This window comes from Hippopotamus amphibius, chromosome 1 (genome assembly GCF_030028045.1).
Source record: "Hippopotamus amphibius kiboko isolate mHipAmp2 chromosome 1, mHipAmp2.hap2, whole genome shotgun sequence".
Classification (NCBI taxonomy): Eukaryota; Metazoa; Chordata; class Mammalia; order Artiodactyla; family Hippopotamidae; genus Hippopotamus; species Hippopotamus amphibius.
The window spans coordinates 52,286,542-52,306,999 of NC_080186.1; the positions used below are offsets into that span (position 1 = coordinate 52,286,542).

Here is a 20,458-nt window from a genome sequence, read left to right on the forward strand (position 1 = left end):
TTGGGAAGGGACTCCTCTGCAAACATGTAATAAAACAAATGGATATTCCTAAGAGTCCTGAGGACAACAGCTCAAGAATAGGAGAAATCTCTCATTACATTTGGGTCTGTTTGTGGTATGATAATTCAAAATGCACTGTTCATTTTCTTAATTGCATTGTAAGATTCAATTTTTTATAATAGGTTGGCACCAAGAACATACTATAAAAATGGACTTTTCCAGAAAAGAAACTGAAGATTGGCATCGTAGCCTAGAATTATAATGAAAAGGAAAAAACACTTCTGAATTATGATGGAAGATAAAACATGCATTTTTTTCCTTTTTTAAATTCATTAGGGACACAAAAACTCAATTTAAAAATGCATAAAAGACTTATAAACAATTTTCTCCATACCTTCTTAGCCATGAATTTTTGATTTTTTTAAACTAGAATTCTATTAAATTAGAAGCATGTGATAACAAGCTCCGTTTTTTACTTTTATATCTCTGATGAATCTTGTATACATTCATTATATGAATGAGTTTGAACCTGTTAACCAAGAACATAACAATATCTCTGACTGGGATTGAAATTTCCTAGTATAATAATTAACATATGTTCAGTGCTTTTTGTTTAGCAAAGCTCTTTACACATGTATGTTATCTCATTCCATCTTCCTAAGACTCCTGTGAGGTCAGGATTTTATAGACAAGGAAACTGAGATTTGAGAGTGGAGCTTACTTTCCCAAGATTATAATTCCCCGGTAGCTTGGTACTAGCTCCTACTATAGCCAAATTACAAAGCAATGTGACATGATTTCTGGTTACCCGGGAGCCACGCCTGCCTGCTCTTATCTGACATTAATAACACAACCAACTATTGAGCTTTTATTAATGTGTCAGATACTTTAAAAATGTTTTTTTATGTAATATCTTGTTTTAATCCTCATATTAATGCTATGAGGTACGTACTTTTAAAAGTAAATTGAGAAAGACAAGGCACAAAGATATAGGTAACTTTCTCAAGGTCACTCAGCCAAGTGTAGCAGCGTCATGAGAGATACCCAGCCACCTTGAACCTGTAGTTTATACACTTTGCCAGAGCATTCTTTGAGGATCTTTGCTTCAGCCCAGAGTTTCCATGTTTGCATTGAAGACCCTATGGGAGAAGTACAGAGAAAGATATTAGTGGTCATTTATACTTTAGTGAAATGTTTCTGTTACTGAGAGTAACTTTTGTTAGCAGGGAAAGGAAGAGAGCAGATTTGGAGGGAGATAAGACAAAAATAGCAAAAAGGTGGAAAAATAGAAGCTGTTGCTAAAGACAGATTTTCTTTATTCCCCAGGGCTCTGCAGAGCTTGGACTGTTGATGAATGCTTAGAAGAATTACTTACTTTCTGAGTTTTCACCCAAATAATGACAGCTCTCTTTTTCACTAACACTTTTTTTATGTGTGAAACACATAATTTTAGTCAGTAATTGAATTTAGAGCAAGTCAGTGAATGATATGTCATATTTACACAATTTTTAAATGACCTAAGGACTGTATTTCCTCTTTCAGAGAAGAGCCAGTGGAGAATTAAAAAAAAAAGTTAGTGATTTTTCTTTCACAAAACAATTTTTCATTACTGATGCCAGGACTATTCCTTCAGTCTTTAATTTTTTTTTTAATTTACATTCCGTGAAATTCACTCTTTGGTGTACGGTTCTGTGAGGTTTTATAACATCATGGATTCTTCCAGCCAACGCCAGACAGGATACAGAACAATTCCAAAGAACTCCCTCCTCATTCTTCCCCACTTTTAAGTTAATGTCTGATGTCACTTAGTGCCAGGGAACTTATTTTGCTTTGATCTCTCTAGTTCCACATTGATTTTTATTCTTCTGCCAGCACTGCTACTATCCCCATTGTATTTTAATTTTTTATATTCTTCTGAATCAGAAAGAGACCCATATACCTACAATATTTTAGTTTATGATAATAGTAACATTTCATATTGGAAGAGGGAAAGGGATTATTCAATAAAGTATATTGGGATGACTGAGTAGCTGTCCAGAAAAAATAAAATGGCTTACACCAAAAGAAATTCCAGGTGGTGCAAAATATATAACATAGAAATACTAAGCGTTAAAATCCCAAGAAAAAAATAGGACAGATTGTTTTGGAATATTGGAGTGAGAAAGGCTTCTCCAGTAATACCACAAAACAAAACCAGAATCCATGAAAACTGATAAATTCTTCTGTAAAAGTATTAAAAATGTATACATTGGGGAAAAAACAGCATGGACAAAGTCAAAAGACAGTGAAAAATATTTGCAACACACATGGCAGAGGGCTAAAGTATTTAATATATAAATAGTTCTTTAGTCAGTAAGAGAAAGACCAACAATCCAACAGAAAGATGACAAAGTAATATAAACAGAGAGAAATGGAAAACATTTGAAAGATGTCTCACTCATGTAGCATAAAAGCAATAAAGATTAAAACTTGGATGGTATTTTTACCTATCAGGTTAGCAGATATCACAAAGGATCTTGACACAATCTTGGTAAGTGTGTGTGGAAAGCAGGTACTCTTCTATACTGTTAGAGGACTGTAAATTGGTTCAACCTCTTCAGAGGACATGTAAGCTATGTATAGTGTTGGACATGGGAGTAAAGATATGCAATAGTGATTATAATAAAATGTTGGTAATACCTAAATATCCACCAACATGATATATATTAGAAACCCTTTAAAAATAAGGCAAGGTCTATATGAATTCATGGAATAATCTTTGAGTAATATTGTCAGCAAAAGAGAGTGCTAAGAAAAAGTACATATAGACTACATACTGCCATAGAGTGGGGGATATATATACACACTTGACTGTGTGTTGAAGGATGGAAACTGGTTTACGGGGGGGTAGTTCTTTAGTGCCTTTCCCAATGAGAAGGAAAGGTATTATTGAGTTTTAAATCCCCTTTTACGTCAAATATAATGCTTTATTTTATTTTTAAAATATATGTCCAGTGAACTAAAATTCTTCTTTATACCTCAATCACTAACTACAGTGACCAAAACTCACAGTGGGGGTGGGAAGCGGGGGGGGGGGGAGCATAAAATCCTTGGCAAATTTTATACACCTAGTTTTTAGCTGCACTAACCTGAACTTTGGGTGTGATAGCAAAAATATGTGCTCTTTCTGCTAAAGAATAAATATTGTTTGTCCGTCACAGAGAGCATGGAATTGAGTACAAGGATAGCATTTTCACTCTCTCTAGCCATTATTTGGTCATAAGTTCTGCTTTAGAAACCCATTGGATACACATGCACATGTGCTATCTTAAGTGATAATTTTTCATAAATGCTTTTTGCAGAGTATTTCTACTTTGTGCACAACCCAAGTTTTTAATGTCTAAATTTGCAAAAGAAAAAGAAAAATAATTTTTGAAAATCAGGCACTTTGATAGGTATTTTCATATGTGTTACCTTAGTTGCACTTGATTGTTATTTTAATCTGCAAAATTGGAATTGTTAGCCCTATTTTTAAAAAGAGGAAACTAAGACTGAACCAGAATTCAGATCTAGGTCTGTTGGACTCTAAAGCCCAGTGCTTTCTACTCTAAGGACAACACTTAACTATGTTTCAAGATATTGTATCACACACCCTTCCTCTAAAAATCCTAAGACACGCCATAAAGAGCTTTTTTTTCTCTCTCTCTCTCTCTTTTTTTTTTTCCCTTCTTTTTTTGGGCCACACTGTGTGGCATGCGGGATCTTAGTTCCCCCCAACCAGGGATCAAACTTGTGCCCCTTGCACTGGAAGCGCAGAGTCTCAAACAGTGGACCGCCAGAGAAGCCCCAAAGAAATTTTTATTATTCCAATAAAAACTCTTGGGTACATTGGCTTAGATGAAAAACAGAATGAGAGCAGGAAAAAAGAGAGAAGAAATGAACTTTGTGAAGAAGGAGTGAGTGACGAGAGAGCAGACAATAAATGATTACATTCATTTAGGTTATCATAACCCATTCAGGTCTTATTTTTGCCTCAGTTTTGTACTTTCTCAGATGACAGAAATGACAGATGAGTTTTAAGATTTTCTTCATAAAGATAACATATGGCAATGTAGGAAACTTGAAAAATATAGCAAGTATTTCAAAATCATATTCTCTTATAACCAACTACTACTAACATTTTGGTCTGGTTTTCCCCCATTTTTTTAAGTGCATGTCTGCATGTATATTTGTATAAGATTATTGTGACATACTGAATATAATTTTTTGTGTGTTATCTTCTTAACTAGTATTTTGCACCTTTTCTTCATAAAAAAAAGCTAGGAAATGTGATTTTAAATAACCTTTACTTATTCTCCTGCCAGAGACTATTAACTCTTGTCCCAACCTATGGAATATACTCCAGCATATCATCGAACATATATTTTTGTCCCCAACTTGAATAATTTTATTAGGAGAAATTTCTAGAATTGGAATTACTAGTGCAAACAGTGTGAATATTCCTCTTGATACACATTACCAAATTGCTCTTCAGAAAAGCTGTGCCAGCTTACACCCTTTCAGATTTTATGAGTCTGATCAGAACATTAACCCTTGAGAGGTTTGAGTACTATTTTTTTAATTGGTGGAAGGCAGATATCTTGGTGTATAATGCCCTTAATCAGATTTTGGAATCTGTAGTCCCTGATTGGATGACTTTAACAGTTTTCTTTAACTGTTTTAATGTAAAGCACAGTGGGATTCTGGAGATTTCCCATCTTGTTGGCTAAGCCTCTCCTTAGGGATCACTCTCTGGATTGCTTCTGTGGAGAGGGTAGCCTATTAGACACTCACAGAGGGGGTGAAACCTTAGTTAAAGGTTAGGAGTATTCGAGTAAATAATATTTATTATGCTTGACTTTTTATATATAGAGGCTGGAGAGGTTAACTGGCTTGCCAAGATCACATTTCTAGTAAGTGATTGAGTCGATTCAATCCAGGATTTTATGATTCTAAAGTTCATTTTCTATTGACTACTTTGCACTGCTGTAAAAATAAAAATATTATTTGGGTTTTCAGGTTCTGTCTTTATTTTATTTAAGATTAAGACTTGCTGGAAAGTGTTTTAAAATCACTCATAATCCCAGTCTTTAGAGGTAATCACTTTCTGTGCATATTTTAAACATAATTGATCATGATAAATGTGTGTATGTATATATGTAGATACATATATACAGTTTGGTAAACTAATTTTATTCATTTCGTTTCATATTATACGCATGTCATCATGTCATTATTTTAAAACATTTTTAATGACTACAATATTCCAACATGTGGATGAAACATTAACTTATCAGTTGATTCCAATTTGTTGCACTTATAAGTAATGCTGCAGTGAACATCTTGGACTGTAAATCTTTATATGTATTTTAAAGTATTTGTTGAAGATATAGTCCCACAAGTGGGTTTCCAAAGTTATACTGCCTTTGGAGAGGCTGTGAAAGCCTTTCAAGAGGGAGGGATCCAATATATTGATCGAGGTTTCTTTTTTTAGTAAACCCCAGCTGAATCCAGGATTTATTCCCTGTGGCTCTTTAATATTACTTCCACCTGTGACTACCCATCTATGCGGTTGCTTCTGATCAATAAATGTGTTCTATCAGTTGAACAACATACAGCATACACTTAAAAATAAACAACACAGAATGCAGATTAGTCATTAGAAATAAATTTAAATGAATTGAAACAAGGCTGTATTCCTGTCCTTTAAGTTGTTATGAAAAAGAATATTATAGGCAGTATAAATAGATTGTTTACAGAAAACACTCACTGTAAAGTGCCTCTTTATCACACAGATTTTGGTAACATAATGCCAAAGCATCTCCAGTTTACAAGTTTCTATGATCCCCTTCTCTTCTGTGTGCACACATGAATTGTCATACCTTTATCCTTTCTGTACCTTTTACTCCAAATCATGATGTCACTTGAGCCTCTGCCCCCATGAGGATCCCTAATACAAGCAGAGAGACGAACAAAGTCATCTGCCTAAATTGATTCTTTTTGTAATTTTTTGTGAACTATTGGCACATTAAACATTTCATGCAGATTGTTACCATACATGTTAAGTAATGCTAATGCATGAAAGTTCGAATGTGTTAGCTTTTCAGGCTCCTGGCTATGTTATTCTGTAATAATTTACTAGCGATAAGTAGGCCTTAATTTCATGCCCTGAGGGCTGTGTCTTTTTGTGTTGTTGTTGGTAACTTGTTTGTAGAGACAAAAGATCCGCAGAGATGATAGAATGAGGTAACTGACTGCACAGACGTGATCAAAATAAAGGAAATTCAGTGTGGTTATCTTCTAGATTCCAAACATCTGGATGAAAACTACAACATCCATTCAGTCATGTGGGAATTTCTAAACCTCTGAATACTGGGTCATGTGTCAGCAAAGGCTGTATGTGTTTCCTTGGCTGTATAATTACATTAATAACACTAATCCAGGCCCTGTAAACTTGTCGATACTCACAGATTTCTTCGAAGGAAAAACACTCCAGTATCCTCCAGCATTTCTTTTGTGACCTGGCAAGAAATAGTGATGTTCAAGTTCCCAAACGAGTTCAATTGTAATGGATTTCATTTAGAAATTAGACGGCCTATTTTCTAATAGTTTCCACACTTTTTTATTTAAAGAAATGAGAGTTTCCTTACAGGGCTTTTTTTTAAAAAAAACAGTAACGTGTGATAGTGCAGTTAAGATTCCAGAAACTATTTCAATTTGGTATTTAGTCATCTCACTGCTTCAGTTTGCAACTGAATGTGTTCTCATGCACCGTCAGGTGTCACTGATAAACATTTAATAAAATTACAGTTTGAAGACACAGGAATCTGTTCAAGTCTGCATTCCTAAACTTGTTTGGATGACTTCTATCCAGTAACTAGCACATTCCTGGGCAGGTAGTGGAATCACAGTAAGTCTAGCTGAATGAAATTGAATTTTTGACTAGCATTTTTAAAGGGAAATCCGCACACATGAATATGTCTGAGTTTCTGAACACAAGGGAACATGTGAGGTGTATATTGGTTTTGAGATAGGAGGGGAAAGGTTTAACGTGTTAGGATGCCTAGGGGTCTTAATGGTGTTTAGAATGGAAATTTGGTATCTTTATTTTATATATTATTTCTTCCTCTTGAAAGAAAAATTCAGTAGACTTTTTTCTCCTCCATTTTCAAACATTCGTCTCCGATCCTTAAATTTTTATATTCCCTGACCTTATGGCAAAGTGTCATTTGCAACGTCCCATCTTTTCCCTCCGCGGTTGACGCCCCCAGCTGCCCACCTCTGTTCCTCTGCTCGCAGCTTCCTCTGGGACCCCCAGTCCATCTGAACTTGTCATCCAGCCCGTCTTTTACAGCACGTGATGAGAGCCGTCTCCATCTCCTCTACAAAGCGTTTCCTGTTCCCCTGCCAGGTGTCACTTTTCTGTCCTTTAGCACCCCACAGATTTTTACTTATATTACTTTCAGGCACTCATATTTTCACTTTCTGTACTCATCACTCCCCACTAGACTCTAACATTTCAAGGATAGCAGTATGTCTGGCTCATCTTTTTATCTCCCATAAAACTCAGCATAGAGCCTGGCACAGAGCAAGTGTATGTGTGTGTGAGTTGGGGGGGGTGTGGGGGGGAATAGGAGAGAGAGGGAGAGAATATGAATATATTAAACTATCTTTCCTTGATGTACCACAGCAGTTAGACTTGGTAGAGTTTAAGGGAGTGAAGAATTGGTATTCCCTCCTTTCATATAGTTGGAATCTGTAATGAAACAGGTCACAAACTTCTCTTCAAACTTTGTGCCTGCCAGAGTTTGTGGGACTTCGTCGCTTCCTGTGTCTGGAAGTAAATTCAGAATGTCAGAACTAACAGGGACCTACTGTATAGCACAGGGAATTATACTCAATATCTTGTAATAACCTATAATGGAAATGTATATATACACATACATATACACACACACACATATATATAACTGAATCACGTTGCTGCAAACCTGAAACACAGCATTGTAAATCAATTATATTTCAACAATGAGGTATCACCTCACACCAGTTAGAATGGGCATCATCAGAAAACCTACAAACAGTAAATGCTGGAGAGGGTGTGGGGAAAAGGGAACGCTCTTGCACTGCTGGTGGGAATGTAAATTGGTACAGCCACTATGGAGAACAGTATGGAGGTTCCTTGCAAAACTAAAAATAGAACTACCATATGACCCAGCAATCCCACTCCTGGGCATATACCCAGAGAACACCATCATTCAAAAAGACACATGCACTCCAATGTTCATTGCAGCACTATTTACAATAGCCAGGATATGGAAGCAACTTAAATGTCCATCAACAGATGAATGGATAAAGAAGATGTGGCACATATATACAATGGAATATTACTCAGCTGTAAAAAGCAATGAAACTGGGACATTTTTAGAGACATGGATGGACCTAGAGACTGTCATACAGAGTGAAGTGAGTCAGAAAGAGAAAAACAAATATCGTATATTAACACATATATGTGAACTATAGAAAAATGGTACAAATCAACTGGTTTGCAAGGCAGAAAGAGAGACACAGATGTAGAGAGCAAACATATGGACACCAAGTGGGGAAAGCGGGGAGGGTTGGGGGGAATGAATTGGGAGATTGGGAAACCAAATTGTACACTCTAAATATATGCAGTTTATTGTAAAAAATTAAAAATTAAAAAAAAAGAAAAGGAGATTATGTAAAAAAGTTTTTTTTTTTTAAAAAGACAAATATCTGTGCTCACTTCAGCAGCACGTATACTAAAAAAAAGTAAAAAGACAAATATCTAACACACACACACACACACACACACACACACACAGAATGTCAAAGCTCACTAGCTCTCTTACGTTGTCTTTGCTGCCAAGGTGCCTCAGCAGGTCATCCCCCTCCCCCCCCTCCCCAGCAAAGGAGCTGGCCATCACTATCCTTAGGCCTTTCAGCCCCAGGCCACCCAGCCACTCAGCCTCCTGGTGGCTGCTCTGTGGACACTGGAGAGGGCTTCATCCAAAGAGCAGCTCTCCTTTCACACCTAGACTCTACACAGAAATCTACCTAAACTTTCTCCTTCTGCTTTTCAGTGACTACGCTCATTCCAGGGGTTGCTAAATTTGAACTAGATCTTGCCCCTGGCTGCCTACTTTCTAAACAAGCTGATGTATTTTCTAGTTTGTCAGATTTAAGTGGTTTTATTGATATCATTTTTATCCTAAAGAAACATCAACTGACATTAGTATAAATATTTTAATGTCTTAATATCTTTCCTGTTTTTCCCCAAAACAGGAAAACTCCAAGCATCTTTTATTCAAAAAAATTTGACCACTTTTTTAGCACCATAGTCAGGTATGATTGCGGTGTGAAGGCTATTACAGACTCAAAACTGATTCATCTGGAAATGTCATGATTCCTCTATCCAGACACATTCTTTATTCCTTCTTATTCAGAAAACAAAACAGAACAGCCTGGGAACGACAAAAGTTGGAATTCTCTTTGGCTTGCAGGCAGTCGGTTACGTCCATTTCTGAGAACATAGAGGCTGTTTTCCCAGGCAACACCTGCAGGGTTGTAAAGAGCAGTGCTAATGGGTGATCTCTGCCACTCTCCCTGCCCATCCCACAATCTCCCTAGAGTTAGTTCCAGCATCCGCAGAGGCCCAATTACATATTAAGAAAGAGCTGTTCATGAACCATTTTTCCAATTGATCATCCTTAGGCCTGACCTGTACTGCCTGAGTGAAGGATTATAGAAGTAGCAATGCATATGGTAAGTGGGCAGCTCAGAAGGATATGGGATCAAATTCTGATTTGGGATTTTGATACCCCTGTGGCTAAGGCTAAGACTATTGGATAATCTGAAGAAATACATTAGAAAGAGAAAAAATATGATCAGATTAGCCCAAATAAGAGCTGGCAGAAGCTTCTTATAGGAATGTTTTTTCCAAAATGTTAAGAAAATGGTCCATGGTGAAAACTGCTCATATAGGTTAAATGGCTGCTAAAAAAAAGCAAACACTTTCTGTTTCAGAAACAAGAAAGCAATCAATAGTTTGATTTCTAATAGTTGTATTTGCCATGAGGACTTTTACAGTGTTATATAAGCAAATTGATTTCCCTGTTGACTTTATCAGAAAATCAGCAAATGCCCCTGAATCTTCCCTCCAGAATCCTCAAAAATGCCAACAGTAATCTTCCCAGAAAATTATTTTCTGGATTTCTTGATTTCCTGAAGCTCCTCCTGCAGCGTTTGATTATTGCTGCTGTAAATAGGAAAAATTATAATTAAGAAAGATAATGAATGTGGTATAATAGCAGAGTAAACACAGTTGTATATAATTAATTACTACATTGCCCCCTTTACTTGATTTTACATTCATGTTAAAAGCTCTTAACTGGGTATGTGTAATTAATTCACCATGGTATATGTGGTTGTTGTTTTTTTGTCTTTTTTGTTTTTTAAGCTCTTTATTGGAATATAATTGCTTTACACTCTTGTACCAGCTTTTGAGGTACACCAAAGTGAATCAGCTGTATTTATACATACATCCCCATATCCCCTCCCTCCCACGACTCCCTCCCACCCTCCCTGTCCTGGCGGTTTCAGCTGAGGCTTTTGTTCAACAGGATAACTCCCTCATTCCACTGCTTCTTTGGGAAAATCAGATTCAACTTATGTCATATCATCTCTGGAACTACATCCTGTTATAGGTGAACACTCTGCCTGTTGTAGCTACAATAATGGAAGATGAGTCAGACTTTCTTTCTTCCTTCCCTTGTTTTTCCTGTGTCCTTGATTTTTCCCAGAACTTTCTATAGAATAAATTTCCCTGGGCACTTTTTGTTCCATTTGGTAACTTGGGTACTCAGAGACTCTCAGATTTTTGTAGTTATAATATCCTTTTTTTAAAAAGGCAAACACGTTACCACCTCTCTCAGCATTGCTCTCTTTTTTAAAAACCAAAATAAACTTTGGAGCAGTTTTAATAGCCTATGAGAGTATTAAAGGCCTTCTGGGATGTTTGGTCTCATGACTAAAGAAGGGACAATAGCCAGTTGTTAGCCTCATGGTAATTTTGTGTGGCTTAATTATTTGGATGCTAACCCTACTTTCAAAATGGCAAAATTTATGTCTGGCAAAAATAGAGAATGGAATGTAATACAGACTTTTCCAGATTTAGTGCTATGTATGGTCAACGAAGAACTATCTTCACACACCAAAAAAAAAAAAAAAAAAGAACAAAAGTGCCATGTATCCTAGGATCAGTCAGCACACTTGTCTCTGATGTCACCAGTGTGGTAAAAACGTCATAGGAAATCCTGCTGTGCGTCTGCGATGACCAGTACAGGCATGTGCACACTGCTCTACTAGGACCATCGAACCAAGGCCTCATGGTTCAGCATCTATCATCAGTCCCTTAGTCTTAGAACCTTAGCTTAGTCTTCATGCCTTTTTGTGGCTTCTCAATCTACCTACCTACTTACTTGTGAAAAAACACTTTTTCCTCCTAACTGCTAACAGGTTTAACAGGTTATTTTACCTACTAGCTTCCTCTTTATCTCTCCCACATCCTCTTTGTGCCCTAGAAGCAGGTAAATTAACTACCAGGTAATATAGTCCATCATTTTCAATACACAACTTTCTGTTGAGACTTCTGAAAGCATATCAGAGTAGAGCGATAGCCTGAAACCATTAATAAAGAGTATTTTACTGAGCTTTTTAAAAAAGTAAATTTTCCCCATACCAGTGAGTGAGAGGCACATACAGAATGACTAAATGCAGAGGTATTTCTCAAATCTGTTCAGGTTAGTCTGACATAGGATGGGCTAGGGAAGAAATCAGTGGATTCACGCTGCTAGACAGTTCAATATATCATAAATTTAGATCATTTTATATAAAGTTATTATTAGACAAAGTCTTCTAAAACAAATACTACAACAAGAGAAAGTTTCTTATTAATAGACATTAGGGGACATGTATGTTCCTCCTCTGTTCCATGCTGATTTAACACAGCTATACCATGTGACCATCACAGCTCTGTGTGGATGACTTGGCTCTAGTGACCAATAAGACTTGGGCCAGATTGGTGGAAATTTTATCTCTAGATGTGCTTGCTTAACAAGGGAAACAAGAAGCTTGAGCAGTTTTCTGTAAAACAGAAAATCAAAGGAAGAGAAGAAGATGATGTCATGGGGGAAAAAATCTGGCAAAGGAATTTGGTATTATTCCCTCAATTATCTGTGTTTTTTTAAAAAATGCAAATCCTTTTCATCTTTTAGGTGGTGCATATCTCATGCTAGTCCAGAAAACTTGGGCCTTTTACAAGTATTGTTAAGAAATTTGAAATTAAGTAATAGTCTATCTAAAAATTCTAGTAAAGAAAGAATGTGAATAATCCTTGGAGTTTGTGGTAAAGAGGTGAATGAAGAGCACCAGAAAACAAAATGTTCATTTGGATATATGAACCAGTGAAACCCCAGAACCACAACATTTTTTCTCTCTGAACTCGAGTGAAGCTCTTAAATATAAGAACCAGCAACAAAATGTTCATATACTGCGAAAAGGATAGTAGGCTGAAGTGTGGTACCTGAGGTTCAAGGTTTACACGGGGTCTTGATAGTTTGCCTGAACGGAAGGGTTCTAGGGTGGGAAAAGTGCAAATGTTAATAGTGTAAGAGAATTTTGTGCATCATAAAATTCTAGACGCCCCGCTGAATCTGTAAAGACAGCAGGCTCTCTGGTTTTCCACCATCTTTCTTGAGAACTCAATCCCCTCTATAAAGACTCCTCTTCCACATTTAGAGATAGAGGCACAGGAACATTTCATGATCTTTAGAAGGGTAATAGTGTGAAAAGTAAGGTTGTAAAATGAACTACTTTCCTCCCCTTTCTACCTAATTTCTTTCTCCTGTGCTTTTAAAGACTAGGATATCTCTTTCTGACCCCAGAGCTCATGTTTAACTCAGAAAGTATACTTTGCAAATGTCCTGCATGTTCTAATTTGTATCATGGAAGGAGAAAAGAGCTCACCTGAGCACCAATTTGACATCGTTTTATTCCAACAGTCTTTGGAAGCGAACACCTCTTCCCTTTTTGACTGTCTAAAATGCCCTTGCTAGCCAGATCCCTCTGCTAGCTACAGTGTGTGCACATTTCCTCGTTAATCAGCTGCGTAGGCTCGGAGACTGTGTGTTTTGGTGTTGTTTGTGTGTGCAATCTCGTGCTGCTTCCTGAACGCATGTGTCCCTTCCCTTCACAGCCTACTCGACACCCAGCACCTCCCCCGCAAACCGATTCGTCAGTGTTGGACCACGGGATCCAAGCTTTGTAAATATCCCTCAACAGACACAGGTGGGCCGCTCTCATCTTTTCTGTATGTGGTGCAGCTTGTTTTATTCATCAGGTGCATTGTAACTCGTCTTTGAGCACAACAGGCTGCATTTCCCAGCCCCTGTTTGGTCCCCTTTCCTCCTAACCCCTACCCGTCCCGGCCCTTCAGCCGCATTTCCATGTGTTCTCAGAAATCATGGAAAGCAGTGCCTGCAATTTTTGCTTCCTGTATTGAGGGGCTAGAAAGGAGGGCTTCTGTGCCAGAACTGCTTTTGCTATGGGAAGGAAATGTTCCCAGGGCTGGATAGCATGTGCTCCCTCTTTTAGGAATCTGTGCCTCTCTACGTGCAAGCAGACAGAAGTAGGCCCCTATTGAACCTGGAAAGTACACTCTGGCTGCCGGCAACATCAGAATGCATGCTGGGAATGAGGGGCCAGCCGCTCTTCTGTACTTGTTATAGGGTCCCCAGGAACCTGGCAGACTTTCTAAGAGAAAGGAAAAGAAAGGGCTCCTGAACCCTGTTATGTTGTCGGTATTGGTGCAGAAATAGGAAGTGTTTGTTACGGCTGCGCTGAACCCAGTGGGGTGGGAGGAGATGTATGTGAATATAATGTCATATTTTGAGGTAGGTGATTGAAAAAGAGTATGCCAGGACATCTAGAGTTTGTTTTTCAATAGACAGTTGTGTTTTGTGCTAGTATAGGTCAAGGAGAAAGAAGCTCTTTTAAAAAGTTTTAAAATAGCTGCTGTTAACTGAGAAGCAGTGAAAGACTTTTGGAATTCAAAGGTAGTAGATATAAAGATACCTAGAGATTTGTGAAATGGAATTAGATGCAAGTTTTAGAAGAAATTGCTCTCTGATCTCCTAATTAGAATGTGACTGTGTATTATCAGAATTGACGTAAAGTATTTTCTCTTTGAGGTTCTCAACGCAGTGTTTGAAAAACTCTCCAAGATATTTTGTGCATGTGTCTCAGTGTGTCATCTCCAGGTGTCTAATTTATAACTGTTCATCGCTGTTTGTAACACTGTGAGCAGGTGCTTATGAACGAGATAGATTTGCTTTCCTGGGTCCATTTGCTTTCTCTGTAAAGGGTTTTAGTTTATTGCTGTGTCGACAGCGCGGGTTAAACTGCATTGCATCTGAAGCTTTCCTTACACTGAAGCAGGGTCACAGAAAGTACAGCCTCAGAGGAGGCAGCTGGGAGGGGAGGGGAAGCAGAGAGGGGAGGGAGAAGGTTAACTCTTGAATCTCCCACTTCTGCTGTTGCTTCTGAAACTGGCAGGTACGTGGCATCTGGGATTAACATTGCCTATTCAGTACTCCCCATAAAATTGTTCAAGTTTATTGCATATTTTCCCATACCTTCAAATACTTAACTGGTGAATTTGAAGTTGAATAACTTCCTCAAATGCATTAAAGTGGAAGAACATTTCTTATTGTACTTTTGGCTCACACGATCAAGTTCAATGAGAAGGGGAAAACTGGGGACGGTAGCTTTATACTGGATGATTGATTTTCTCAAAGCACCAGTGGGCTCAGGTTACTTCATTAAGAACCTCAAAAATGCACTTTGGAAATGTCCTGTTTGTATTTTACATAGTATTTTTATATAAGCTGTGATTCACTGCACTGAAATCGTACCCGCATTCCATTCAATTTGTTTCTCTATAATCAAAACGTGTTCTATTCCAATATGGCTTTGTTTCACAGATGCCTTATTTAACCCAGAAACTAAGTCTTCATGATGTTGACCACAAAAATTCAATTCTTAAAAATCCAGATTTTCTACGCATCTGGATGAATGATGTCATGTAGACCCAATATTGGCATCTGGAACTGAATTTTTTGGGTTTCCGTTAAGTATTTGGCATCATAGGGACAACAGCTTAAATGTTTCTTATCACAGTGACACCTGCCACATTTGGCTTGAAGAGAGCCATCCCCAACTGTCTTATGAGAAGCTGCGCTAATCGAGTTATTCTTCTTCCCCAAAAAATATCCTGAGGTAAAAATTGTGTGCTCTAAGTATTTTAATATTTAGGTGTATATATTAACTTTTTTTTTTTTAAGGAACTACTTTCTGGAGCCATTTAAAGTGGTAGGCATATATATAGATATAGATAATAAAAATAATATTTTTAAAGTAATTTTTTTGAAAGGACATCAGTTCAGAAAAGGAATTTTTACAGGAATTTTTAAGACATAATTTGAACATGGCCTGGAGATTAGTAATTTCCTAGGCAAGCTTGCATTTTTTCTACTTAAATATTTTTGTTAATAAGGCATGAAATTTGTATTAATTAAATTACGGGAAAACTTTTCTGGGAAAACAAAATTTTGTTTTCTGCCTTTAAAGAAGTAAAAATTGAAGAGTCACCCAAGCAGATATGTGAGCTTTATAAATGCAGAAGGAATATCCTGCAAATAAATCCATAAACAAATACAAAATAAAATGGCCTCCCTTTTCCCCAAAGAAACCTCTTAAAATGCTTGAGTCATCAACCTGTAGGAGACAGATTAGATTTCGTCCCTGTTTTTTTCCAGCAGATAGAATTTAAACTAACGAATAGACATTTGAAGTAGGCAGCTTTCCAGTTTATCATAAGACCTTTCTTTAAAAAGATTTTTAAAAAAGTTCTTTGATTTTATATAGCTCTATTTATTGAGCATTTTCTTTGTACTAAGTACCTTAAGTACACTATCCAATGAGTCTTGACAGCCACCCAATGGGATATATATAATTATCTCTACTTTATAGATGTGAAACTTGAGATCTGAAGAGATTGTTCATTTTACCAAGGCCGTACAGTGGTGAGGAGTGGAGCAAGAATGTGTCCCCAGTTCTGTCTGACTCCAGGTCCTGTGGTCTCTAACCTCTGTGCTGTACTGCCTCATGCGTTGGTGAGCACCTTTCCCTGCAGATATTCAAACAGAGACTGATGCTCAACTCTCAGGAATACCACTGGCGTATTCCCTGGTTTTAAATCTGAGATTGCATTAAAATCTAATCATGAGTGTATACCGGAAAGAATTGAAAGCCAGGACTCTGAGAGATATTTGTACATCCACGTTCTTAGCAGTATTATTCACAATAGCCAAAAGGTGGAAGCAACCCAAGAGTCCATAGACAGATAAATGGGTAAACAAAATGCGGTATATACATTTTATTGTGTATATACCATTTTAACGTGGTATAATATATATTATTGAGCCTTGAAGAGAAAGGGAATTCTGCAACATGTTACAACCTAGATGAACCTTGAAGACATTATGCAGAGTGAAATAGGCCAGTCACAAAAGGACAAATACTGTACAGTTTCACTTAAGTGAGGTACCTAGTGTAATCAAATTCATAGAGACAGAAAGTAGAATGGTGGTTGTCAGGGGCTGAGGAGAGGGCAGAACAGAGTTATTGTTCAGTGGTATAGAGTGTTAGTTTTCTAAGATGAAGAAAGCTCTGAAGATGGATGGTGGTCGTGGTTGCACAACAGTGTGAGTGTTCTGAATACCACTAAACTGTCCACTTAAAAATGGTTAAGTTGGTGAATTTTATGTTGTGGGTATTTCACCATAATTTTTTTATTTTTTTATTTTTTTTTTATTTTTTTGGGGGTACACCAGGTTCAATCATCTGTTTTTATACACATATCCCCGTATTCCCTCCCTTCCTTGACTCCCCCCCTTCGAGTCCCCCCCACCCTCCCTGCCCCAGTCCTCTAAGGCATCTTCCATCCTCGAGTTGGACTCCCTTTGTTATACAACAACTTCCCACTGACTATTTTACAGTTGGTAGTATATATATGTCTGTGCTACTCTCTCGCTTCGTCTCAGCTTCCCCTTCACCACCATAATTTTTTAAATGTAATCATTAGATAAACTTTTAATGGCCTTTTCACCTCTTGAGAGTCTAAAATTCTGTAAAATAGCCAGGAAGAGTGGATTGTTTATCAAAAAATCCACTGTCATTTTGTGCTGACCTCTCTGAAAGCACTGGTTCTCATGTCTGGCACATAGTGGGTAGTCAGCAGATACGGGCTGAATCTAAATGATTTGTAATGAAGTTTAAAAATAATGACTTTTTCTTATTACAGTCAGGATACATGTTAATTGTGGAAAATACAGATGGGAAAAAGAATAAAAATCACTTGTAGTCCTACTGTTAACAATTCTGTCTAAACCCATCCAGACTGCTTCTATGCATACAAATATATTGCAAAAATGAGATCATATTATATACACTTTGGTAACCTGCTGTTTCTTCCCCTTAACAATATATTATGGCCTTCTTTCCATGTAAATTGGAAAAATTGAATATTGGCTTTTATTGCACCTATTCATCATCTGTAATGATTGGTAGGGAAAGATAACATGGATAATTGAAAGCCATTTTTCCTCCTTCCCTTCCAGTCTATTTTTTCCTCCAGAGAATTCCTCCCTTCGCTGAGACAGAATTCCTCCCTTCCTGCCTTCTCTTTAGCCTTGCCTTGAGCTAGTTTTCTTTCAGACTGCCTTCCAATTGCATTGCATATCTCACCCCAGCTTTTGGCTCTGTTGAAACATTCCTGCCAAGTGATCTGCCCCATTCTGAATCACTTGTCTGCCGCCTCTGCCACTCTCATGATCTGCCTTTCTTTTTCCTTCTCGCCCTCCACTTTGTAACTCGTCATTAGCATGGGAGGTGGCCACCTCCTGGCAGCCGTCAGAACACCCATCTGTTCTGAGCAACCATGACCACCCCGAGTCTCTTATTGTTCAGTATTGTCCCGTGACAGTTGATGTTAACATATAGAAAAGACTCTGGGGCATAGAATATTTCCTTCACTTTGGGACACTGTTAATGTCCTCTGCATACCCACTGAATGATATGAGAGAGCATACCATCATCTCAAATAGCAGAAAGCCATTGGCCATTTCAGTTGCATCTCATAATTTCATCTGATCCCTGAAAACGCGAGCCATTAAGAGGAGGCATTTATTTAGAGAAAAAAAGTTAATATTTCATCATCAGGTGATAAATAGAAATACCAATTCCCACACAGAAGGACTGAGCAAAGAACTTATTTTCATTCAGGTTCTAGTTTAATCAGAATGCTCAAATAAAATGCTTAACCTGCAGAACGCCAATGAGGACTAATTCTTTAAAATGAAAAATGAGTGCAGACAATATTAAAAACAGGCATTTCTTCTCTGCCACCCAAATCTATCACTATTCTGCCTCAACAGAATTGTGGTATCCGAAATGCTATTTAAAACCAAATTACCATTGGGGTTATTAGAAGAATCGCTTGGCATGGCATAGGCCTGATTTGTTGACAAAAAGGCACAGGTGCTGTAACCTTTGCTTAATAAATCATTTGGCTGCCTGACTCGCAAGCAGTGTGACTGCCTTTGCCTCATGAAATTTACAAATGTATGCACAAGCCACACACTGCACTGTGCCGGAAACCTGCTGATCTGGAGAGGTCCCTGCAGAGCTAAATTACGGGCATAGCACCCGTTGTCTGCCTTTGATGGGGAGGCACAAGGAACATAGGGAGGTGGTGGATAGGAGAGCGTTTGGATCTGTTGTCATTCTGTGTGTCATATTCCTGAAGCTGTGCCTGAGAAACCAGCGCTCGGGCAATCTGCAAAATACAAAACTTCTTAAGTCCCTTTCATCAATCACTCATCATTTCTGACTATATCCCAACACCTACAGAATGCAAGGAATAACAATTCTCCTCAAGTTGTTCAAAGTCCAATAGAGGAAACAGATGTAAAAAATAGGAGTAATGACAACATTAATAATGCAGCGTGATACCAGTTACAATAAGGGTTTGCCTAAGAGGCCTTGAGACCAGGGAGTTGCGTAGAAGAACTTTCCAAAGAGTGGAAGAGGCAGAAAAGGCTAGACAGTTTTTCTGTCCTTGTCTAACTTTGGACTGATGATATGGCTCTGGTTCTTACACATTTTACCTTTTTTTTTTCTACTTTTAATTTTTGCCGTGGCTGGTCGATAAGGCTTTATCCCAACTTTAGAGAGACATGTTGAGTTCTGTCTTCTCTGGACCAAGCAGATAAAATTAGGATCCTTTCCCGCTGCTGGCATATCAGCCAGAGCCCCCACCCCCACCCCCATCCCTCATTTCCAAGAAACAGCCCTCCTTGCGTAATGTTCTCACCCAGGACCCCAGGCTCACTTGAGATTGCACTGCAATTAGCTGAAGCCATTCCCTGCCGCCTCCTCGCCCTGACCCCAGCTGCCTGCCGGTAGGAGGTTAGGTACCAAACAGAAGTTCAAGGAGTACCTGGAGAGTTGCAAAGGCAAGAAACTCAGATTTCCTTAAAGAAAGGAAAATTTAAAAATATCCTCCCCCTTCTAGTTAGAATTGGATCTGAGCATTTTTGTTATAAGCCCATACAGCTGAAAACTCCCAAGACTGGAGAGGAATGGCAGATAAAATTCCATTTACTCCTAACTTTGGAACAAGTTAACTGGCCAGATGGGCACTCTGTATTAAGCTCCGATGCATGCCAGGTTCTGTGCCTGCTCTCCCTACAGGCCTCAGCCCTCTAAGATTGATGCTGTTATCCCCATTTCACAGATGAGGAAACTGAAGTTTCAAAGGGTATACTTGTCCCATGGCAAACGAGGTAACCAGGGTTTGAACCAGTCTGTCTGCAGAACTTCTCTTTCTCACGTACAATCTCCATCCTTAACTGTTTATGATGAAAGGTTGCTGACCGTTATCTCTTTATGGTCTAAGATTGACTCATCCTCTTACATCAAGGAATAGGACTGACACTGCACTTGGATCTTCTGAAGACCTGCCCCAGTTTTCTGTTAGTCCATGCATCTGTGAAATCAAGACTGAGCTCATTCTCTCATCTTGCCTGGGAAAAAGACCTTTACTAATGACATTAGTCTGCATCTGTGAGAACAGCCAGCCTCTGCCCAGAGCCCAGATAGCAGAGCAGCTGAGATTGTGAGCTTTCCTTTCAGATCTTGGTTGGAGCTTTATTTCATCACTTAGAAGTAGTATGTGTGCTTCATTTTTTGTAATTTTTAAATTTTTTCTTGGTAATTCAATTTTTCTAGTCTGGTTTAA

General features: G+C 38.1%; 1 protein-coding gene across 6 annotated transcripts in view; it reads left to right on the top strand.

Annotated features, from left to right (window-relative positions):
• NFIA (nuclear factor I A) overlaps positions 1-20,458 on the top strand; it is a 368,285-nt gene that overhangs the window by 317,469 nt on the left and 30,358 nt on the right. For 4 of the 6 annotated variants that reach the window (XM_057712704.1, XM_057712696.1, XM_057712735.1 and 1 more), the window contains exon 10: positions 13,295-13,386. The exons of the other annotated variants lie outside the window; for them this stretch is intronic. In XM_057712704.1, coding sequence (XP_057568687.1) covers positions 13,295-13,386 — 92 coding nt within the window. The remainder of the gene's footprint in view (positions 1-13,294; positions 13,387-20,458) is intronic. 6 annotated transcript variants of the gene reach the window in all.